The sequence below is a fragment of the Anopheles darlingi genome, chromosome 3, assembly GCF_943734745.1.
Source record: "Anopheles darlingi chromosome 3, idAnoDarlMG_H_01, whole genome shotgun sequence".
NCBI lineage: Eukaryota > Metazoa > Arthropoda > Insecta > Diptera > Culicidae > Anopheles > Anopheles darlingi.
Window position 1 is genome coordinate 27088369 of NC_064875.1, and position 25070 is coordinate 27113438.

A 25070-nucleotide genomic window follows, 5' to 3' on the forward strand; every position below is an offset into this window, starting at 1 on the left:
GGCCTGGATTTGGAGGACGGTGGTGCGCTTTATAACCCCCAGAAAATCCGCACCACCAGACCAGACCCCGGACCACAGAGATAAAACCACCTGTGCTTGTGTGTGCGCGCGCTCCAACCTGAAAATGATTGCATGTTCCGTGAGACTGCCACTAGACAAGTGCGGTTCTTGCGAGTTATCGGATAGAGAGAGAGAGAGGGGGCCGTAACCCCCGCCCATGTTTTCCTCGGACGGTATTGATTGCTAATGAGGCCTTCTCCTTCGCGCTTGTCTGTTTTTCCGCTATCAAGTGTCAAGCGCACTGATCTAATGATGTGTATGCCCCAAGGGGTGGAGAGGGCGTTCAATGATGGGTGCGCCCCCCACCCTTCGGCACGCCATAATAATGTTGGATTAGAGTACACCGTAAGACAACCAGCGCAATGGCCTCTTATGGTCATATTGATTTCCACCTTCCAGCTACCTTGCCATCTATTCGCACGTCGTTTCCTTGGATTTCCGGTGCGATCCGAAGCTCTAATGCGCAATCGATCGACCGCCGCCACCACTGTCGTTGTTCAGGTGATGATGGTGGTCACCGCTAGTCTGGTGGCGGCTGACCGGCATGAGATAAGATAAGTGTGCGCAACTCCAGGGCCCACACACTGTATTCTCTGGGTTGCATCACCAGCTGCTACGCGTGCTTATCACACCCCAACCACCACCACCGCTTTACCGCTATTGTCATGAATGGTCCACGTGAAAAAAAAGGAGTTACATTCGGATTTGTATGTTTATCTCTGGGACTTCATTCCGTTCGCGTGTTTCCTGGCTGTTTCCTTCGTGTGCCATCCAAGGCACGGGACGCGGAATGATAAGCTTTGTTGTGGGTTTATCAACAACAATGATGTTAAGGAAGGGGTATGGGTAGGCGTGAGTCACGAACCGCGGCGCTGCTGCTTTCTGATGCATGACATCAAAGATAGTATTCCGCGTAACGCACGACAAGAGAGCGCCACGGTGTTGCGTTCTACGCTATCCAGCACTCAGAAGTGTGACTTGTACATCGTTGCAATACGAGAAGCTCCCCTCCTACACATGCTCAGCAGTGGGTGGTAGTGAACCGAAGCCGGCGCGTCCGACTGATTTACGCGTTTTTATCCTCCCTTCAATTGTGTATTGGTGACCAACAGCGACATGCCGCGCTCCCCGAGGGGAGGTGCATGCTGTGGACAGAGGCAATGTGCGGTCTCGAACCTGTCACTTAAAACCGTGACAAGCATCGACGGCGGCCCGTGGCTCTCACCCTTCCAAAAGTGTGCAGGTCTGCGGTGTGGTGTGCTGGTCGGTGTTTATTTTTTCGTTGCCACGTTTTTCAAAGAAACACTGGCGCCACCACCGCCGCCGACGCCGCCACACCGGTTACAAGGGATTGAAAGGTGAGAAAAGAATACGAAGAGAAAACCATGGGAAGATGTGGACGCGCACACACGCCACATGTCGTTTACGGAGTCATCGGTAACGGTAGCTGGGTGAAATTATGTCAAATATTCCACCGCCTTTCACCCGGCAACACTAACGGTAGTCGGTAGATTGGTCGAGATATTATAGACGACCTTTACGATCGCCTATTGGTAAACGATTAGCGAAAGATGGTTTGGCATCGGTTGTGCCACATCGATCTTTGATTTACTGTGTCTCTCCGGAAGTAATCTTGATGCTTTGTATTACTTTTACTTCCTTCCAAAGAATCGGAAACCACCCCCTACTACTGATGGATTGATTGATAGGAAAAGTTAATCCCCATATTGCAGCACCGGTCGCGTTCCTCCTATTGCTGCTCAGGGAGGAGAGAAACTTTTATTGATGTTCCGGTCTGGTACCTCGGATCACCGGCAGCAACAGCCAAGGTGGCGGACACATGTGGCCTGCCTGCTGAAGGTTGATGGAAAATATGTGGCACAACAGCAGTGGTAGCACACTGCGATCGACACTCGGTCAGCCGGACCGTCACTACTATACCGGGCGCGCACGTACTCGCATGCCGCGCCTCCCTGTGGCTGCCTTTTGATGGCTGGATGGCAAGCGATCGGTCGGTCTGATGACCGACCCACCGGTGGAAGAAGAGATGAGACATGCATATAAATAATGTTTAATGATTCTCAAATAACTTGTCGCAGCGTAACGGTACACTGCTGCTGCTGCTGCTGCTGATGCCTGTTAGGTGTGCTTTGGATGGTATTTCGCATCGCGGATGTTGTCCGTTGGTCGCCTTTCTCCACTCCATTCTACCTCCATCCCTCCATCCCTCCACACACATGATGTCTTTACAGACAGGGAGACCGGAGAGAGAGTGTGCGAATAAAATGTTGCCCGTGGACATTGAGGATCGTTTCGCGTATGGTGCTCGAATGGTGTGTACACCTTTGGCTACACCGTTGCTCTGCTACTGGATGTGGGAAACGACGTCGGTTTCCTGCCAAAGGAACGCGGCAGAACAATTTCTGGTGGTTTTTGATTGATGACATCGTTTGTTGCCCCGAAAGTGGTAAACGAATAGCCACGATACTGGCCTGTGGCCGGCTTTTGCTTTTCCGGGTTCGAACCCTAGGTGGGGAGGGAATAAGAACGAAAACATCTCGACCGCTATAAATCTGCTTTCAATTTGTGTGCTTGCGTGGACTGAACGCGCGCGCGCATACACCACCATCGCGGTCACCACATGGGTCCGTGGAGGAGCTCCGTGTCTCTAATATGGTATCGGGCCGGGTCTCTACGCGCCCTAATATCCGGAAGTTAAATGAGTGCGCCATCAATGTGCAGATTGATTGGCGCTCTTCTCTACCATCATTGGTGAACCTAATGGTTTTACACGAAGAGATGTTTTACTAGATGGTAGGAAAATGTGTGAATTATGTTTATGATACCCTCTCACCACAAACACGCAAGCACACGGATTACATCGAATAATCTCCGGTATCGGAGCAAAACCAGATGCCCTTTTAGAGTAGAGAAGTCAATGATGAATTCGGAACGTCGGAACACCAGTGTTCGGCCACGGACGGTATCGGTCGTTTATCGGGTTGTTAATTGCAAGGTGATTAGAGTTTGGCTGATAATGCACAACCGAGAACCGAGCGTGCGTCCTGCTATTGCGTTCGATGTAGGCTATGCGAAATCATCCCACGTGATTGATGAGACCGAAGGAATTCTATTCACCACCAGCGCGCTATTAGATGTGCTGCGCCATCAATCAATAATATAATGGAACAACAGTGTGTAGAGCTCTGGTGGAATGCTTTTTAAAGAATGTATTACTTTGTAATCTATTTTCATTTGTGTATTACGAGATCTATTGATGTGTGTTTTTTATTCTCTTCCACTTTCCAGGCCGATCAACTTACGGAAGAACAGATTGCCGAATTCAAAGAAGCGTTCTCGCTGTTCGACAAGGACGGTGATGGCACAATCACGACCAAGGAGTTAGGCACCGTGATGCGATCGCTAGGCCAGAACCCCACAGAAGCCGAATTGCAAGACATGATCAACGAAGTCGACGCGGACGGTAAGTGTCGTTGAGCTGATAACATAATAAGTTATAAAGCGAGCTTTTGTTTTTCATCCATCTTCTCGTCGTGGCGCATATTTTTTTATATTGTCGGAATCGTTTTCGTTCGAAGCGTGTTTCCAATTCGCATACTTTGAAGTCTCGCCTTTTATATTATACCGGGTTAGATTATCACAATTAAAATAACGAAGAGAAAAGGGACAATCTGTCAATGGCAAAAAAATGGGTGCTGCTTGTTATGGCTCTCTGGTGTGGTTTGATAGAAATTGGTGAAAAATAATGATGACGCCGCTCATTAATTTGACTTTTTTCTTCTTTTCTGGATAGTCTGGAAGGGGTTTCTTTGAGGAAAAAGCAGTCTTCCTAAAAAAAGAGCTCTTCATGAGAAAAGGGCTGCTTCGAGCAAGCTGCTGTAATTTGATCGATTAGTTTTCCTTGCGTTTCGAATGCGATTTTCCGGAAATGTAAGACGATCAATATTCTTTTTGAAGTTTAGCGATGCGATTCGATTGCTGGAAGCACAACCGCCCTGCTCAGTACATTTCAGAAGAAGCCCTATACACTTTGTGCCTTGTGCTGCCCTTGCCACTGAAGCTCTTACGACCAACAAAATTGCCCAACGAAGGAGGGGAGTGGGTGAAGTCGGTTGGCTAGTTGGTTGGTTGCGTTACATGCTAACGAAACATTAATCATCACACCCGAAGGGGAGTCCCGGGGTGGTACGGCAATCAGATTCAAATTACCTTTCTTTTCGATCATAGTTTTAGGTGGATGTTTGTACATCATACTGATACTGCCAGCGTATTCCCCCCTGGTGCTACCATTGCACTAAAATGATGATGACGGTGATGAGGTGAAAACAGCAACAGAGAGAGAGAGTGGGTGGTGTTGTTGGTGGGAGCTTGCGATGACCATGGTGATGTTGATGTTGATGGCGACCTTCGATAGTGCGGAGTTCACCACCATCACCACCACCACCGGCAACCGGGACCTAATCAGGATTGGTTCCATTTTTGGGCTAAAGGTTTTATGGCAAAGGTCAATCCGTGCTCCGTGGCCTTTGTTGCACGGACCTCACCTCCCTCCTTGGATTCTTGTGTAACTTTGATCAACTCCACTGCGGTCCATGGAGGGACTGCTGGGGTGTTGGGGTGCTCACTTTACCAACTTTGACCTGCTTTACATGTGTTTTGCCCCCCCGAGCCCCCTCGTTTTACCGCTCCTTGGTGGTGTAATGGTAATGCAAGGACGACGGACGACGCCCTTTCGTGTGCGAGAGAAGTCACAAAACCCCCCCCGCCGAGGCGGGTTGTACGGGAAAGCAATCGCCAATCCCTTAAGGGCGCCTCAATGGGAAACAAGGAAGGAGGAAGGTGGCACACGGGCGGGGGAGTCGGTTATAAACGAAGGTTTATTCCTGTCACAACCTAACTACAAAGTAACGATCTTTTGCGAAAGAACTGGCGGTGATGAAAAGGTGGTAGTGAATACAAATGAAGTCCGTCCCAAGCAGGGAAAGGGAGCTTCGGTACTATTGCCTCTGACTTGGAAACCGAGACTGTAAGCGAGAGAGCAAGCAGTAGCAGTGTAGGGTTGAAGATACGGCGGCGGGGGGCGCATAAGGCATTAATTGGATTGCCCCGGAATGTGTGGAAGGGTGTGCCCTGGAATGTTACTGCCATGTTGATGATGGCAGTGGTGGGTGTGGGTGTGGGTGGATTTACGGCGAGGCAAAACGGGAGAAAATGGATTTATGCACGAACCTTCTGGATGGCGTGTAGACACGTGAAGCAAGGACGAGCAAACTGGATGTGCTGACGAACTCAACTCCTCTTCCTCTGGCCCAAGGTGATGTGTGTCCGTTTACACACATCCCGGAGAGAATGGCCATTGCCAAGGGGAGGAGATTTGTGCCTTTGGTGCTGGTGCTGGTGCTTGGAGGAAAATAACGGGGATTAATCGATAAATTCTACGGGAAAGATGGACGGCGGCCACCGTTAGGGGGTAAGGGTTTTAATTGCTCGCTTTTCATTCGAATGGCGAATGGAACAGTGTACGTTGAATAAGAATGGGTGACCAGAGTGCCGTGGTCAGAACTATAATTTAATGTTTGATTAATAATGTTTGGAGAAAAACGTGAAAATCAACCTAGAAGATAGAGAGAAAATTTCCTTTTTGAATATATTTCCGGAATTTATCATAAATGCACGACGACGATCCCATTATCAGAAGAAAATGATTATGTAGTAGTCGCGATTGTGTGTGTGTGTAATTGTGTCCCCTCCGCTACTAATACCTTAATGACGATATCATTTTTCATGCCTCGCCCATACACAGCGGCGGCCCCCGCGGTGGTGGGTCGTTATCTCTTTTTGCCAAAGTTTATTCATGATGATACCGAAGATAAGAAATTAGTTTCATTTTCTTCTTCGTGCAACCGGTAGCGAGTGCGCTCCGAGAAGAGTGTTTTCCATGTTTCGCTTCTAGTGCAGCACAGCTACAGCTGGCCAAACCCCCCAGGCCAAACCCCGCTGAATGGTGGTTTGGGGTCGTCTTCACTGCCCGAGAGTCTATTCCGGAACATCCCATCATCCTCCAAGGAGAGGAGGAAATAAATGAGATCAATTTGTTCTCATTAATTTGCGTCGGGTTCCCCCCACCTCTCCCCTCCACTGGGCAAATTCAGTTCGTTACAGTTGCCATCTCACTATGTGTTGGCACTTTTGTTCCGTTGTGTGTTTTTTTTGTTGTTTTTTGTGCGAAGTAATTGTCGGATTCCTTATTTTCATTATACTTGATCCCTTCGTCATTGATCCCCGGGAGCCACCGAGCAGCTTCAGTTACGTCAACCAACAGGAACACACACACAAAAACACACACTTTCTCTAGAAGAAAACGAAACATGACTTGTACATTATATCCAGGGCATCCCCGGGCGATATAAAGCCTAGACTAGAGACATTTGCCTTATTTCCCACCGAAAAGGTTTGCTTCTCTCTACTATACTGCAGAATTGTACCTTCACAAGGCAAACACAATCTATTTGTTACATCAAAATGCATGAAATAATGTTACCTCGGGGAACGTTCTGGAATTCTGCACCCCCGGAATCTCGCTCCGGATGATTCCCTCTCGGGAAGCGCGACGAACGCGAAGGCGTATGCCTCGATGCTCACGCCGATGCAAAGGTGTTACATGCAAAGCAGACCATCATGGCCTGAGTTTCACGTTCACGTTATTTGGTAGTGGTGTGCTGGTGGTGCTTTTGAGAGCCGCATTATCCCTGCTCAATATACACAACACATAACCAGAGCGAAGGAGCGAGCTTCCGAGAGATGCGGGATTTCCCAGTTTCGAAAACGGAACTTGTGCAGGTTTGAAGCCACCGCCCTATGCCTGGGTAGCTAGCGGGGCCAGTGGAAAGGCAGTCCATAATGGAGACGCCCTTTCGATGTCGGGGGGACATATGATAGATGGAAATGTTGGTTGCGTTACCCTGAGAACTCCATCATGGCTTTAGCCGTACTTTGTCTTGCTTGTGGTTGTGTGTCAATCCTTTTTTTTCAATTTCAATGTTCTGCTGGTTACTGTTAGACTTGAGTGTGTATGTGGCCGTGTTTGCTCCCCGCATTCCCATTCGGTCTCGGTTGGTTTGGCATACCACAAGTCGTCGTCCCGTATTTAACTTAAACAACTTTTGGTGGGGGATGATATTTGCAAAACTCCCTTTCAGCCACAAAGCTCGAGTCATGGATAATGTGTGCAACGCTTTGTGATACTAGGGAAAATCGTAGTAGTAGTAGTAGTAGTAGTATCATCGCTGCTCACATTACATTGTTCTAGAGCAAAGCGCAACAGTGTGTCCTCGAAAAGGTGAGACACACGATGGATGTGGGGAATATCGATCGCACTCCGTTCTTTGAACCCTCTTCCAACTCTCTTCATCCCGCACCCGCCCGCTACCGGTAGCAGCAATCCCGAGAAAAAGGTAGCAGCAACAGTAGCCGCACCACTCTGGGAGCTGAGCTCGGGAGCGGAGAGCGTATTTGGCGTTCGTGTAGTGCGCACGCCCATCGCTGTAGTATGCTGTAGTAGCCAGGAGTAGCCGAGGACGGGGGGTCTACTGCTGCACCAACACACAGAGGATCCGATCCGACCACAATCAGTAGTCAGTAGAATGGTTCTGAGAGAGAGGCGACGAGGGTCTGCAGGATGAGAGGATACTCTGACCCAAAAAGCTCTCTTTACTTTCCTCGCAGATGGGACACTATAGCGTGTAATTAGTAGAGAAGCTTCGGTTTTTGCTTTTGAATCTCTGTGTTTACCAGCAAATGCAAATCATGGAACCCAAAACGCACACACACACGGGTGCTGTGTAATGTCCCCCACCGGAGTTGCGCGCTCTCTCTCTCCCAGGTGCTCTGCTTTATTTAACCAGCAACAATTTATGGCGATAAAGCAAACACAGAGAGTAGATCAACATACACATAACGCCGGAGCATGGCGTGTCTGTGTTGGTATCCGGGATTGGGTAAAAAGCTTTCTGCATTGCCACAGGCACACCTGGCTTGGTCTATGGTTCGAGGCTGGCTGTTCTCTAATCACGGCTTCGTTGGAGTTCCCTGGAGTTACTACACTCTCTGCTCTGCTACTGCTCTCTCTCTCTCTCTCTCTCGCTAGTTGTCCCTTTTAATGTGTGGACTTTCCCGGACCTTTACTACCAATCCTAGTCAGTATTTGTGTCTGCGTTGCTGCTGCTGCTGCTGCTGGAGCTGGAGCTGCGCAATATGGCGCGGCGCACTCTGCTGCATTCGCGGGATGGCGAGAGCGAGTAGCAGGGCGAAAAAGGCCTTTTCCACAAGGTGGGGGAAGCTTCCCAACTTTTTGTCGATTTTCCTTCCTGTCTTGCTGACGGTCTCGCTCTCCCGTTGACATGATGGCTGGCGTGTGTTTTTGTGATGTCGGTTTGAGAATGATATTCGCGAGGAAAAGGCACGTTCTTCCGATAAAAAATGAAATAGCAATGGTTTAAACGAATGATAGGAGGAGGGCTCTCGTTGTTGACGTTTTGACAATTTCTCGAAACCGTATCGAGCACAGAGAGCAATCTCGAAGCAATTGCCGTTTTGTGTGGTACCGCCTTCAGTTTTTGGGCTTCAATTAAGGGGTTTTCCTTTCGATTTCCATTGGCACTCTCAAGTCGGTTCGGGAAACCATACCATTGGGCATGACTGACATCGAATCGGATAAGCGTCGTATGCTTTTTAATATAAAATTTTGACCTTTTTCTTCCAAGAAATAATGCAAATTGAGGGCAGTAGACACTCATGATGATTTCATGATTTTGAAAACCATTGTGATACAATTCGGTTCCAGCCATCTCATTGTTCCATTATGTTGTGTATTTTACCGATTAGCACAACAACCTGTCTGGTTATCTTCGGAGCGCAACTCGAAATACTGGGCGCCTCCATCGCAATCCTCACGTATTGTATGTACGTCACGACTGACGTTACTCGTGGACTTGGACGTCAGCACGATTGTGGACCACACAATATGCCATTGGTCAATAGGAGTTCGTTTTCATTACTTCCTTCGTTCGAGGATGATAAGCTGTGGGGGGTGGGCTGGGGGGTAGTGTTGTTTCCGCGGGTTTTCCCTAACCGTGATGGAATTAAAAGCGTCCGAGAGTAGACAGAGAGAGAGGGGCGGATACCCTTCCGCGAATGCCACATTGTGGCAAGAATGTTTATAGAATTTTGAAAACAATAAAAACGAGCGGAAAAAAATGGAGCATGACCTAAAATAGTTCTCATTGTGGTTCGCTGGTCCTTTTTTTGCGAAAGCAAAATATTGTAAAAACGAGAAAGGAAGAGAGAGACAGAGAGAAGGAGCAGAAACACATTGTTTTCATTTGTTTGTTGTTGCCCCAGAAAACCATCACCCTCCCCGAAAGGCGTTTTTTGTGTGGCCTTGCACCTCCACCAGTCGTCGTGGAGTCTCTCCGGGCTGGTGGGCTCTGTCTGTCTCCGTTCCGGTGACGTCCATCTTGTTGTTGAGCGCCAACTATCGTACACCCGCTCCTCATGACAACGGCCTAATTTTCTCCTTTTGAGACGTGTAGCTCGCTCGCTTCGTCCTGTGGCCTGCTTAACGCGACTCCCCCAGGCCCAGGTCGTCATTATCAACATTGTCTTGTCCGGGGCACTTCGAACGCGCCAACACAGAAACGGAGAACGAACGACGGTCCCTTGTTTGGGTCGATAAAATACGGTCCCCCCGACGGTCGATGGTCTAGTAGTAGCGCGCCAGGCTCTCGAGGAGGTCATACTGTTCGTGTGTTCGATGGCAGCGACTAATGTTTGGGTGGAAACGAGCGCGGCAAAAGGGGGCCCTCGCACTATGATAATGAGTTCTGGAATGGAACTAAACTATAGACTCTAACCTATTCTTTCTCTCATACACTCGTTTTGTCGCTGGATTGGATGAATTTAATTTATGGAGACGGATGATACCAAAAAAGCGTGAATGTGTTGTGTTGCTCACAGGAAGACACGTCCTCTCACAGTAAGATAAGACGGACAGTGGCAGCAGCAGCAGCAGCAGCACACCTTTGGCGGAATCCAATTGCCTTTCCCCATAAGTAGGTGTCGCCCTCTCGCTGTCCTTAATGGTATTGATTTTTAGGGTCTCCTCCGCTACCGACAGTTCCTGGCGGTAGAAATATGAATTTTCTCACTGTGTCTAGCAGTGCTGTTATCTCGCTCTGGATGGAGAAAAAGGAACAGAAATGAAAAAGAAAGAGAGACACATCATCGATCAGTTTGACGTTTTACATTCGAGGTCCCAATTTGTCGGAAGCACAATTTGTCACATCCCACTCCTCTGTTCTGCTTTTCACTATAAACCACACACCTCTCCCAAGCAAGCAATAAGGAAACGGTCCGAAGTGCTGTTGTTTTTCTGTGTGTGTGTGTGTGTGTGCACCGTTATGTCGGTCGTTAAAGACGGATTTTTCCTTGTCTTATCAGCATGTGTAAATGGAAAGTCATTTGCGAACACGCAATCCCTCCCCCAAACACCACAACCATTCGCTTACTATCGCGACGATGGAACTTTGAAAAATGTGCTGTGTGCTTCTTGGGGTGCGGCGAGTAAGTGTTTGGGAAGCGAAAAACGATTCGAAAGCACACAACAACAAAAAAAGCTATATAGCGCTGGTTTAGCCCAGGGGCCGAAGTGGATTATCGAAGTAGTGAGTCGCTTGGGAGAACGGTGAACATAAAATGGAAGAAACCTTGGAGTCCTTTACCATCATCATCGCCAGCAGACCATTCCGGCCCGGGTAAATCCTTGGCCGGCGATTTGTTACCATATACAGCGCGATGCCATGTGATGGCGCATTCCGGTACCGTAACCGACATCAACGGATACTTCCAATGGTGGGGGAATGTGGAGGATCCTCCGGGGACAAATAGTCACCGGGGGACACCACACACACACACGTGTGTATGAGCTTTCGGTTAAGTCGATCTTTTATCACGAACTTTTCGGTCCGGCTTTGGCTTTCTTCTCTTCCGGTTTCGGGTACTGCTGCTCCGTGATGTGTGTGTGCGCGCAGTAGTCAACTGTTATTTACGATGGATGTTTTCGCTCCGCTGTCGAAATGAAGTAATTTACAACTTACGTAAGGAGCAGCGGCGAGGAGTAATGCCTGAAATGGAATCTAGTTTGTCTGCGCTGCTCCCCTATACCGGCAGCTCAGCTTATAGGGAGAAGACCATTTGTGACTTTTCCATCGTGTTCCGGTGTCCCTCAGCAATCGCTCGTTGGTGAGCTTGCTTGCTTGCTGCTAGTGACGCAATAACAAGGTAAAGCGGATCTAGGCCTTGAATAGACACAGACACACAACCTACTATCTATCCCCGTCGGTTCTGGACGGATATTTGAAAGGCGAAGAGAAATTGCTTTGCATTTTGCTCTGCTCAGAACAAGCCACTAAATGAGCTACTGGGTGGACATGATAATGCAAAAAGAAGAGGAGGAAACACACAGTGTAGGGGATGCACTTGTGTTGTATGCACATCATCCCAGTAGGAGGAAGAGGAGCATTTGCCACAGTGCCTCCCCAGTGAACAGTCCATATTTTCCGGAAGTAGTTTCCGTAGACAATGGTGTGCACACGATCGTATGCTAGAGAAGAGGATGTGCTTCTTCTCCTCGTTGCTCTCTCCCCCCCCCCCCCCCCCTGGAACACAGTCAGAGTTTTATGAAGCGACGCCCCGGGATGGCTTCGACAACTCGATTTACCGCTGCTGCCATCAACAAGCACTGGGAGAGGAGCCAACTGCCGAAAACCCAGGGGTCCCTGGCGCACTGCTTCGCTCTCTGCTGTGCTGTGAGGGTTGCAATATATAGGGGACACCAGGCAACTCCATCACATCCCATCACGCACGCCCGTCGCTGGGGATGAAACTTTTGGAACGAGAACCCTCCCCGCCAAACGCCGAACAGGAAGAGTTGGGTTTGGCGTTTTTGTTTGGTTGGATAATTTTAATCATGGATGGTACCCCGCCGTATACTCCGTGGTGTGGTGTTTCCTGTTTTTCCGGTCCTGTCCTGTACTGTGCGATACCCGGGAGTACGGATCCACAAAAAATTGTGGAAAGGATGTTGTCTGAAGTGTACGGACCGAGATGACTGATGATGATCGGACCGAGATGACTTTTATTATGTTTCATAACTTTTGGTCTGGCCATGGGATTGGTTTTGGGTTTTTGCTGGCAGCAGCAGCAGCCGCCAGGATACGTGCCACGCCTTTATTGGTCGAGTAATTGGTTCGTATAAGTCTCACAACCCAAAAGGAGGCGGGGAGACGGTAACATTTTATGCGTTTTAATAATTATCTCTAGTCATTAATGTGATGATGGGTTGGTCGGTCGGTTGGTGGGGTGGATAAGTGATAATCTCTCGTACCAACTGGCGCATTTTTGGGTCATAAAATGAGTTCTAACTCTTCTCGGGTTGAAGGCTGCGACAGAAGTGTAGGACAGGAAGGACGGGTGGCCGGTCGGCCGGCAGGGAAAGCTCTTATCAGGCATTCCAAGCACGTCCAACTAACCAACCACCCTGGGCTTGACAGAGGATAAGCATCTTCGTACGATGATGAGCACTCTGCTCTCTGTGACAAATATGGAAAATTGTGTCCACTTCCGTTGGTAATGTATGAGGTTTTAGGCTCCAGCATGAAGGAAAGAGACGGGGAGAGTACACACAATGACACCAGCTCGCTCTCTCTGTGCTTAATCGGGCTGATCAGCAGCAGGAGACGACGGGCGTCGTTTGCCATTCTGCAACCTGCAGCAACCGATTCCCGGGACAAGCATGGATACCACCTCATCATCACATACGCCGCACGCCTCTGTGGTCTCTGTTTTTCCTGTGTTGATTACGCAAAAATATAAAAAATCATCAACAACAGACAAGGCAGACAGACGGTGGCGGCGGGCGGGGTCAGTGTAAAGTGATGGCCATTAGAGCCTTGACAACAACAAGGCTCTGATGCCGTTAAGTCGGCTGATATAAGCTCCAATAAGTGGGAAGCAAAGGGAGCAGGAGCAAAGGAGAAGGATAAGCAGGACCTATAGGAGACCCAGGAAGAGGCCCGCAGTCCCAGTTGTGGGCATGACATGGGGCGGCCGTCGTCTTACCCTCGTTTGGATGACGGTACACGTAACCTTTCTTTTTCCCTCGAGAGGAGGCCGAAGGCAAGGGTTTGCCTATAGCATGATGTGTGTCCCTTTCTTTTTTTTTCTCCGATTTGCGTGCGTGTGTGCGCTGACGATGCGTATGTGTGTTTCTGTGCGCCTGGAGCGTCCGGAGAAATCCGTGCCAGGAGTAACTGTCACGTACGGATAATAATTCTGAAGGTGGTGGAGACGGCGGCAGTTGCCTTTCTGATAGATATACCTTACTTTTACCCTCTCGAGACCACCTTCCCGGCGATCAGGCCCCAGCATATTCGACGTTGCGCCTCGATGGTCGGTCTGTTGTGTCTGTTGGAGGCAGGGCGGCGACCCTTCGGCATTCACCTGGCTCGGCATGAGATATACTGTTCGTGACAGTCTATCCCATCTCCCAGGGAATTTTCACGCACACCAAGGGGTCAGAGTAAATGATGTAGCACTGGCTTTCCCTAGACAGCCAAGGGAAGAGATGCTTGTTCGGCTGCCAGCAGCAGCAGCAGCAGCAGCAGCAGCAGCAGACGTGTTGTAGGTTGATCGTGATATGACGGGCCTTTGGTGGTTAGGGTTTAGGGTGGAGTTCTTAAAAACATGGCCCTTGAGTGTGCACTACCGGTAATATTTTAAAATGCGTGAAAAATCTATTAAAAAATGTACATTTTCCTTATCTTTTTAGAAAATACATTACACACTGTATTCAGGACTTTTTGGAATTCCTCCTTTTGATAAATGAAATATGTTGCTATGAATAGCATATAGAAAAATGAAATAGACCAGCGAGTGGAGTTCCCTCTTAATGTCGCAAATCGAATATTGCTTTCTGCTTCCTTCATGTTCTACCAGCCGTCTCCTTACCCAATGCATTGCTATCATACAACACCCGAACACAGTCCATTTGTTGACGATTACGTCAATGGCTTGTTCACAACTGTGGCCGGTGCTGACGCTGGCTGGCAGTGGCAGCAACGTATCGTGGTCTGTTGGTTTTAATGATTTGCTGTTCTCGTTTAGCTTTTTCGGGCACATTTTTTTGGTTGTTGTTTCTTGCTCGCTCTATCTCAACCTGTGTAAGATCTTCCAGCGGTTGTGCAGTGTTATCTTTTGCGCACGAACAAGACATTCACAACAAGAAGCTTCATTCAAGGTCTATTGTATCAGCTAGCCAGACCGGAGGCTTTTGGGTTGGCTTAGAGCTGGTTATAACTGGAAGAAAAGGCCAACGAAATCAGTCCACAGCTAACTATTATACAGTGCAATTGCAGCAATATTCATTTTAGAATGTTCCATAATGCGTTAAGATAAAATGCGAGTTGTGTTTCAATTCCACTCATCGATAAGACTTTCATTTGCGCCCAAGTGGAGCATTCCACTGAACACAGTATTACAAGCTAAGGGAACCCAAAGACAAAACAATGTGAACGAAAGGAGCAAACTTAAAAGGCGATGGCCATCTAGCGATTCAAACACGAAATGAACCCCTTTGGAATATAGAAAAGAGTTCCGTTTCCAATCAGTGGGAAATAACGGGTTTTTTATCCATCGTATTTTATTTTCTGAACTGTTGTTAACCTGAATTGTGGGGTGATAAGAGTTCAAGCAATGTCTGACGGACGTGGAGGGCAAACAAATTGAGCCAGCCAGATCCAGAGAGTTTTGCCTCTTTTTCATAATAATATATTCCGTTTGGTATTTTTCTTCAGTTCCCATTATTGCGCTTTGAAGAACGAGAAAACGAGAATCGAAGGAGTGTGGAGTGTTTGCCTTTGGCTCCGGCCTTTTCAGGCAAAATCCTTCGTCACTACTTGCTTATGCCCACAGCAGAAGAGAGTATATCGCAGGTTGAACGAGGTCAATAAAGCAATTTGATGATGGAATTCAATTTTCCACTCAAAACGCGCCCTCCTCTGTACCGCCAATAGCCCACAGTGTCGAACATTCCCCTTTCTAGTAGTTCAACGAAAAGGATAAATGAATAGAGCACCAAAAGCGCTGCTGTGAACTCGAAGAGAAGGTTGAACGCCAAGATTCTATTCAGATTCGTTTGCTGGAAACTTTTTCTCGTTTGCCGCGAGCAATAGCCCCTTCAGACGAGAGAGAAAGAGAAATAACTACTTTAAAGTTTAGTTTTCGAACTGTTGTGTAGTTTGGTGAGAAGTGTTTGCGCTTTTAACTCACTTTTCACTTTTGCTACGAAATGTTGCCTCTTGTTGCTGTTGCTCTCTAGCACAGAGGATCAACTTTTGCATTCGAGTAGTAACCTTAACGCGAATGATGCTTATGGAAACTCGTGCACTCCTAAATGCCAGTTGATTTATCCTTTATTATCTTGGAATCGGAATCCCGATCAACCACCGAGATTCGCTCTCAAGATCGCCTTCGAGACGACATCCCTTAATTGGTAATAGACATCTATTACTGAAAGTCCTGCCGCCGCCGGACGGGATTCACGACGATCCTTATTGTTGTAATGTATCGCCGTTGTCGGGTTAAACTGTTATTATCCTTAGCCTTTTAGCCTTATGGGAGATATCATATGTTTTTTAGTGAATTCCGGGGTAGCACCTCTACTCTACCTGTGTGCGTTAGTCCTAGACCTAGACACTAGGGCTCCTCGACTGTCACGAAAACCACAAGAATGGATCCACATTCTTTTCTTTTCTTCGCTTTATGAATGGATCCACATTCTTTTCTTTTCTTCGCTTTATGAACCATCCATAAATAATATCCGCCGAAGCCACCACCGAGAGACAGTCAAACACATAAAAAGGATAACAGTGAGATTTATGATGGCATTAGCGAAGGGCGGCTACAACACGCTCTTTGGTGTGTTGTAGCAGCGCCGCTCTCCGTGGCGCGACCGGTGGCATGCCAAAAAGGGTTTTATGAGATTTTTATGAAACGATTATATGGTCCGGTCCGGTGAGTGAGGTCCGCGTAGTATATGTTTTTGGTGAGAAAACACCGTGTAGTAGTAGCTGCCACGAAATGAAGGAACTTTCCCGTCACCATCCCTCGTGGTGCGGTGCGTGCGGGGTTCGTAAATCTAAAAAGTTGGTGATAAGTTTACGTGCTGTCGCCGCCGCGCCATTGTTCGAACCGACGGCTGGTTTGGGGATTCCCTTGGATTTGGGATTCATATTTATCGTCGTGGGTGGTTTGCCATCGATTTGAGCGCCTGCTCATGGACGGACATGCGATGCGCGCGATTCCGAATGGAAATGTAAATTTATTGCCGCCTGACCAAGGCAAGCATCGGTATTATCGAGCTTTTTTACGCATCGAATTGCTGCTTGCACATTGTTGGTCTGACTGTTGGTTGGTTGTGTGGCGAGCGGAAGAATGCTTCCTCGAAGGACACTATAATGTGTCTCTGTCATCCCCTCCCTCTCCACTTCCACGTGTGTTTGTTGGTATGGTTTGTTCTGTTCTGTTCTGAATACGCAAAGTCACTTGTCTAGCATAACTTTCGGCGAGCATTATGTATAGATAGGAGCCAGGGAGAGGCGCACAGAGCCGCCTGTTTTATGGTTTCTCGAAGGACGCCTTTCGCGCCAAACAAACTCTTTTTATCGCGGATTTCCATCTACGCCCGCCACCACAACCACCACCACCGGGATGACATTTGACATTTTTGTGGTGGTCCCACGCGCCCGACGAACGATCGTTTGTTCATCCTCGACGCAGTGACATTGGATTTTCCGCATTTTTTCTTCACTGCTGTTACCATCTCCACTTATTGTTGACGACTGGTTGACGCCCAATTGCCGTAGCGCGCCTTTCGGCCGCGCGATGACTTCACAGATCAGACCCCCCCCTTTACGCCATCGCAACGAGTCGAGTGGAAAATGGGAACATTCCACGGGGGGTGCACGAGGAAGAGAGAGGCCTTAGTATCGGCGTCCTTCAGCAAATGACACTTACTACTAGTTCTATCCGACCAACCAACCACGCACACACACACGCGTGCATGAATGACGGAGAGCTCCATTGTGGCAATCACGCTAGTTTGCCATAAAATGTGGTCCTCCACTCTCTCATATCCGGTGCCCGGCTCACACACACACACACACACACAACACAACACATTACAATAAATTTGTGATCCCCTCTCATCGTCCTTTGGCCCTCGGCTGTGACCTTTACTTTCGGATTGGGGCGTGGGTGGGTGAGCCAGCAGCGCGCACATAAGAGGCTTGCCACGAAAACCACATTCATTTGTGCGCTTTCCCCCCCCACTAAACACCATGTTCGAAACCTTCTGCGCTCTCCTTTAGCGAGCGAGGAAGGATAAAACTATTATGATTTCCGTTGGCCTCTTTCTAGACTGTGGAGTGGGAGAGGAGAGACGAATAGTAGAACCAAGGGTATGGGAGAGTAGTTCAATTTTGGACACCACATCCCACCCTCCACACCGCAGAAGTCTCGAGTATAGTAGTTTGTAGGCTTGGTAATGAAATCAGAAGGCAGCAGAAGAAGAAGAAAGGGGAGATGCTTTAGTGGCTTGCTGCTAGATAATGGATAAAGTTTGATTGGAAAGAAAGCGGCCCCCAGCAGCAAACTCTATAACAACCCCCCGAACCCCGATGAGAAAAGGTTGTCGAGGATCTCGAGCCAATCAAGGATGAATGTGAAAAGCTCGTCCTCGAGTCTCCAAAAGCGGTTAGTAGAGAAGTGTTCATGTACATATCCAGCAGCAGCAGCGTCCTTGGACGACCAGTTCCTCCATGACTGCGGTTTTGTGGTGGTCCTGGCATCAGCAAATGGCCACCACCAGCAAGCAATTGAAGTTTTGCCTGCCCGAGCTTACACAGAGGTAAAGCTGATTAGATTGCTTGATGAGGAAAGGAAAGGAACACAGGGAAGGGTGGTCGTCCTGGGATGATGTTTGCTTCCGACTTTTTGAGTCCTGGTGTGTGGTGGCGGTTGGCTTACTATTTGCTACAATTGTTACCTCTTAGTGGTCTGCTCGTTCCTGTAGACACGTTTACCAACTGAAAACTAATTAAGGATTTTCTGCTTTGTACAGCTTTGTGGTCACAAGTCATTAACTTTCTCTCTTTCTCTTTGTCTCGGAGGGGAAGCACATAAGTTGGTATGATTGTGTTGCGGTTAAGGTGATAAGGCTTGACGCAGGAAGCATGTACGATGATTAGGGTACTGGTTATCAATATTGTTTGGTAGGAAATCATAATCATTTCAAATTTCAACATAATTCAAGGATCCAATAATATAAATTTTTAATATTGAGATGCGGTGTTGGTGGTGGTGATAATTCTGCTGTTGCTGCTGCTGCTGCTGCTGCTGATGCTATAAAGTGAGAATAAGAGGGTGGTCAGCCTTGACAAACTCCCTTAGCCAGTCCCTCGGCTCTCTAGCGAGCGCATTATTGATTAGATGGTTGGATGGATGGTGCGCGGTGTGTGGGTCGTTGCTATAATGAATAAAGGATGATGAAACATAGCGCCACCAATCGGATCAAGAAATAAAATCATGCAAGGAAACAACACAGTCGCCCCTAGGAGCAAGAGTAACAGAAGAGCACCAGGGGTTCAAATAAGGGACATTACAAGGAGGACCATGAGAGCAAGAGAGAGAGCGATCGGTTAGGGAAAGGTGTTCAATCAGGCTTTCCATCGGCCTTTGATTAATAATTCAAGCGAGAGAACGCCTCAGGTGTTGAAGAAACTTGTATACCCGTTGCTTTTGCTACCATCCATCCCCTGCTACCGAGTTCCAGCTCGGACAAGAAGGACAGGACACACACCCAACCTGATTGCGTCGTGTCGTTCTGTCGCGTTGCTTTAACTTTCATGGCGAGGACACTACTGTCCTCGATGTAGCTCCGCTCTGTGTGCTCTGTGGTGTGGTCTTGGCCGCAAATAACATCTGAATATACTTCGATTGCTTTAGTAACAAAAGAAGCCCCTTTCTCCCTTTGGCGACGTGCGCGCGGGGACTCAGCTTCTTCTTCTCCATCGGGATGGTGGTTCTTATCTGTTCTTATCGGTTGCTGTGAGCGCGCGCTGCTTGGGCCCAGCGGGGGGAATTCACATAATTTTCATTTATTTATGGACAAACCCCACCCGAGCACGCATATGCACGCACCACCAGGGTTAGTTAGTGTATATTCCTCCACCGGATATTAGAAAAGCCCACCGTGTCCTCATTTTACTCATGGGGGTCTCTATCTCTCTCTCTTGCGCTGGATGGTTGCTTGCGCATCAGGGAAATCGAGTTCCCGAGGCCGAGGCCACTCTCTATGTATACTACATATAGGGACCGGCGATGCTGCTGCTGGTGCTGGTGCTGGTGCTTTGGCATGATTCTCGGCGATTCATAAAATATGTAACGCTTTTTGCCGAGTTTGTCAGGGGAAAATATTGCCAATGGGGGTGCGGTCTCGCCTCGGCTCTCTCTCTCTCGGCCTCCCTGCTGCTTACTTGTGCTTATCAAATAAACATGCGTATTTGTGCTTTTCCATTTCAAGTGCAAAATGTTGATCTCCCCTCCATTCTTCGTCCTTTGAGTATTTCAATGGTTTTGATGATCTGACGAATCCGTCTTTTCCTTCGAGCTACGGGAAATTGTGCAAACATGGTATGGTATGGTAGTCGAGGTCTCTTTTGACGAGTGTAATGCCCGAATCGTGGTGGAACAACGGCAGCTCTTACTGTTTGCTTGAGGTGGGTGTGTCGTTCTGATTGTGCTCCTATTGCGCGCGCCACAGGATTACAAAATGTCTGTGGAATTAGTTATTAGAAATGGCGCGAAAGCGCAGTGAGGGGTCGCCGTCCGTCCATCAACAGGAGCGCGCAGAGTATTTTCAAGAGCGCCACGAGGGGTCCACTGGGCCAAGGAGGCCAAGGAGGCCAAGGAAGGAGGGGCGGTTCGTATTTATGATTGAAAGATGTTTCGGAGAAACGTTTCGCAATGGAATTACCGAGAACTGTTTTCATATCAACGGTCGGTGGTGGTGGCGATGGTTTGATCGCCACGCCAGGAATGCTGTCGAGCGAAAGGAAAGACGGCCAACGACCGACGGCAGACGACGGGAAAGCAATTTAGAAAATGTTGAATTTGTGGAATTCGGATCCCATTCTGTTTGTTTCCAGAGTGCGATGGAGCGATGCGGTCTCTTTTGGGGCATTGGCATTGTATTTCTGCGAACATTCTTGGCCTCTATGTTGCTCCCCGACACCCTCAGCCGTTTTTTCCTACGTTGTAACGACAAGGTCCGTTGCGTCATTTGTGTTTCTTTGCGGCCACTTTTGTTGCGGGTTGTGTTATAAGGATGAGGAGGTAGCACTAAAAAAAGAAACAATAATTCGAATCATATTAACCTTCCTTCTTCTTCTCTCTCTCTCTCCTTCACGCGCTTTTCACAGGCAACGGCACGATCGATTTCCCCGAGTTTCTCACAATGATGGCTCGCAAAATGAAGGACACCGATAGTGAAGAGGAAATCCGGGAGGCATTCCGAGTCTTCGACAAGGATGGCAACGGTTTTATCTCGGCCGCCGAGCTGCGCCACGTCATGACTAATCTCGGCGAGAAGCTAACAGACGAGGAGGTAGATGAGATGATCCGCGAGGCGGACATTGATGGAGATGGCCAGGTTAATTATGAAGGTAAGTCGCGTTTCTTCCCTCCATTCGTGTGCCCTACGAAAGGCCCTTTGGCCTCCTCTCCGTTGGCACGTTTTTTGTTTTGTTTTCGAATCTCGCTTTCCGGCAACGAGGAAAAAATATTTTCCTACAAGCAAGCGAAGAATGTTTTGTGAAGGGGATCATAGCGTGTGTGCACCGGGCGCCGCGCGCGCGCGCCTTCATTTCCTGTTTCGTTTTCTTGAAGACAGGTTTTCCACGGAACCACCAGTGACCTCTCGTAATTCCCGGAGGAATGGATACGGACCAGCGATGAGAGCGAGAAGGTGAAGAAGGCACAACGACGCCTCCTTCACCTATTTTATGCGGGCGTAAATCAATTGGCTCTGTTTGATCGATAGAGGAAAGAGAGGCAGGGGAGGAAGGGTCGAGCACAACACCTGCCGCTGCCCTGCCCTTCGTGCCATTCGCGTCCGCGTCTCCAAAGGAATTGATACTGCGCCATCAAAAGCGCGCGCGATCGTCGCCATACGACGACCCGCCGCCCCTGTGTCAGGGTCATGTGGCGTAGTAGGTGAGGAGTTGGTAGCCTCCTTGAGGCCCTTTACGACGGTGCCTTTGCTCTTTGCTGTTCGCTGGACCTTAGTCGGGTTCTTCGACATTGTGTGTCCTGTCGAGGGGCAACAGAAGAAACGAGGCCTCTTACGACATTGACGTTGTTCCGGTGGCGGCCTATCGACCACAAGGCAAGGCGCGCGCGCTACCTTCTTTTCCTTCACCTCACCCGAGTTCTGGCCACACCATGGCCGCCACGGAATAATATGGGTTTGGTTTTATTCTTTTTTTGTTGTTGAAAAAATTGAGTGTTTCTGTGGTCTGTAGGAGCAGCTACTGGCTGGCTTTGTGTAACGTTCGAGAGCCTTTGACCCTGCTTCTCGGCACTCTGGCGCTTGGTTTCGGGGGGCTGGTGAGGCTCTTTGGTGGAGCGATGATGAGAAAGGCACATTTCAATCATTTCTTGACATTGCCACCATCCAAATTCCTTCCTTTCCCCCACCGGCGATGTTGAAGACATAGGCCATTCGTGGGGTATGGCATGGAAAGCTTTGCTTTGATGTGTTCACAATTGTTTGCACATCCCGCTTTCTCATTCCCCACCTTTTTGGGGTGGGGGCGACGACTTCAAAGCGTTCAAAGCGCGCCAAGAAGAAAGAAGAAGAGCGAGAGCTCTGTGAAGAGAGAGAGAGAGGGAGGTCCTTTACACAGGGTTATGGAAATGGGAGGCGGCACACCCGTACACCACGTGTCCCCGACCGCGACCAGTGGTTGCACCTGCAACATGTGCGGAAAAGTTGAAATTACGGAAGGTCAGTGACGATCCGATGCGATCCGATGCGCAGGCATATTTGGAGAGGAGGTTTGTTGGCGCGTGAAACTTCATCAAGATCAAAATGAAAAACTCCCACTGCGGCGGAGAAGGTTAAAACCGCATCGCCGCATACACAGCATAGTGTGGGCGAAGGCGAAGTTTGTCTTACCACACCTACACACGACGCCTTGGATTCAGTGTTTTGATGCTGATAATAGTTGTTGGCGAGGCGTCGTTTAAGGATGATGAATTGCGTTTCATCGTATATTGTTGCTGCTACCCTCCCATGGTTGCGTGCTACATGCGATTCTGTCCGCCGCCGCCGATCCTTTGTTCTTTGGCCAGAACTTTGGCGTAGTTCACATAAGTCGTACCGCTAGTGGGTTCTTCTTATCATGAAAGGAGAAGAGTAGCGAAACCGCCAAACATGAAAACTCGTAAATCACCTGAGCCTTCGTTGTTGATGATTGGAGCCGAATTGGTTCCGTGTTTTTTTTTCCCCTTCAAAGACCTCTTCACGCCTTGTGTGGTCTTCCGTTGGTCTTCATACTCTTCATCACAATGCATAAAGCTGCTTTCACATCGATCGCGTTTTACGCGCGTAACACGACAGTAATAGACGCAGCGTGTTTTTTTGACGCAGAAAACACGGTTGTATCACATCAAAATATATGGAAGTGTTCACGAAACGCACCAAAAGCTATTTCTTGGAATTTTTGAAGAGCTTAAAAGTAAGCGTTTTTGCGGATCTGTAAAATCTACAGATTGTGGCAGGTTCGAAGCTCCTAGCAAGCCACGCAAACAAGATAGACAAGAAGGCGTTGCTTTTTGGTTTTGCAATTTGTTTTGATAGGAATGTGTTGAAATCCGGGTAATAACTGTTTTGCGTGAAGATTAAACTATTTATCATGATTTGATAAGGTGCCGGTAGTGATATGGTGCTATTTTTCGTGTATTTTAAATCGACCTTCGCGCATTCTAGGTGTGAACAGCGAATTAAGCTTTGCGTCAAAAAACGCCAACTTTGTCGTTTTTAAAAACGAGCGCTCGATGTGAGAGCAGCTCAAATGTTGAAATATTGTATTCAATGGATTAGACAGGACTAGTGTAAAGAACCTTAACTTTCATAGATTGTGGTTGAGTTGAGGTTGAGATAAATAAAGCGTGAAAATCTCAACCAAGCGATCGATCAAATTTCCAGAACTCATATTGCATTTTCTCTCTCTCCCTGCACATCGGTGCACAGTCCTTGACCTACGATATTGGGGTAAAAAGAGGAAAATTGTAAAGAAAAACTGCAACTGACATAAGCGTGATTATGGCTCGTTAATAGCGTATACAGTACCAATAGCACAGGCCGGTATCGGATCTGGTTTCAATCAATGGGACCGTGTTTGAATCCGATGATAAACACAACACACACGCGCGCGCGACTTTGTGAACGTAATGTAACCCGGCATATGTTTCCCTTACCGAACAACGCGTTCCTCCTTCTGTTTGTCGATCAATCCCTGTGTGGTGCGCGCGCCCGTACGTCCCTCGGTTCATGTGATCATCCGACCGGGTGGCAGGCAGCGTATGAGCGTGATTCAGTATTTCGATCGGATCGGAAGGGAAGACGCAGAGAGTCAGTCAGCCTTTGCCAGTAAATCACCCGCGACCGATCGTCACTGTCGTCACGATGATCGCGTTTGATGCAACCATTGTGCTCTTTCCGCGGTTCAATTGCATTGATTCTCGCCTCATTCGCGCGGCGCTCTAATGGTAGTGGACCTACTGCTTGAGAAAGGCGCGCACGAGACTGCCTGCAATCTCGTCGATCGATTAGGGGAAGGATGATCACGCGCTCGCTCAGTTGTTCGATCTTTTTATAAACATTGCTGGTAGGTCACGGGACACTCGTGGAGGAGGAGAATGAGAAAGAGGGAAAGGGTAAGAATCAAATTTGGGGCCTGGCGATGTGGTGTTGTTTAATGTCTTGAGGTTGGTCAGGGATGATCCCGTGATCGAATGAATCCGTTCGTTCTGGCCGACCACAGTGGCACTGGTGGTGATTCATGCGCCATATGTCGTCATACGACAAACGAATCTTAGTCACACTCTGTTGTGTTGTGATCAGAAGTTATTGTTGCCTCTTGTGTTTATGATTTGGCGGTAACACGATTTAATGACATTCGCCATTATGATGGCGCGTAAAAAACGCGCAAAACAGAGGCTCCACACCGCACACACAGCCCTCACACTTTACGTCGCGTGATCTGTTTATAGCCGCTTCCGGTTCGTCGGTTAAATATTGTTATTCCAATAGGTAGCGAATTGCGAGAGGAAGCTGCTGTGGTGTGTGCATCGTGGCCACCGTTTAGTTCGGTTGTGCCGCCTTGTAACGAGTTTTATCTGGATCTCTGTTGGTTGTTCTGGCGTTTCGAACGGTGCGTAATGCCCCCTCCCAGGGATGATGTAAAAACGTCATGCAGTTTTGCCTTATCCGGCGTTGCATTTTATAGCCCTGGTGGTGTGCACTTCAAGGGAGCAATAACGATCGAAGCGTTCCATGGATGCAGGATGATGAAATTGGGACGGAAAAAGACATGGGAGTCATGGCTTTAAAATAAAATCATCATCATGCGAAAAGTGGCTGTCGGTGGCAGACGGCAGCACCACCATCAGTGGGGGGCCGCGCTTTACTTGGCTGATGATGATGATGATTATCGCCTAAAAGTCACGACGACGACGACGACGACCGTCCTGAGAATGGAGGGGGATGACGCAAAGCAACACGCTCCGCGCTTGTGCATCGCTGGGATGTT

At 48.4% G+C, this 25070-nt stretch overlaps 1 protein-coding gene across 1 annotated transcript in view; it reads left to right on the forward strand.

Annotated features, from left to right (window-relative positions):
- The window catches only part of LOC125954360 (calmodulin), a 31605-nt gene that overhangs the window by 4553 nt on the left and 1982 nt on the right, over nucleotides 1–25070 (forward strand). Inside the window, exons 3-4 of the mRNA XM_049684571.1 lie at nucleotides 3370–3544; nucleotides 20676–20918. Of these exons, the coding sequence (XP_049540528.1) occupies nucleotides 3370–3544; nucleotides 20676–20918 (418 nt within the window). The remainder of the gene's footprint in view (nucleotides 1–3369; nucleotides 3545–20675; nucleotides 20919–25070) is intronic.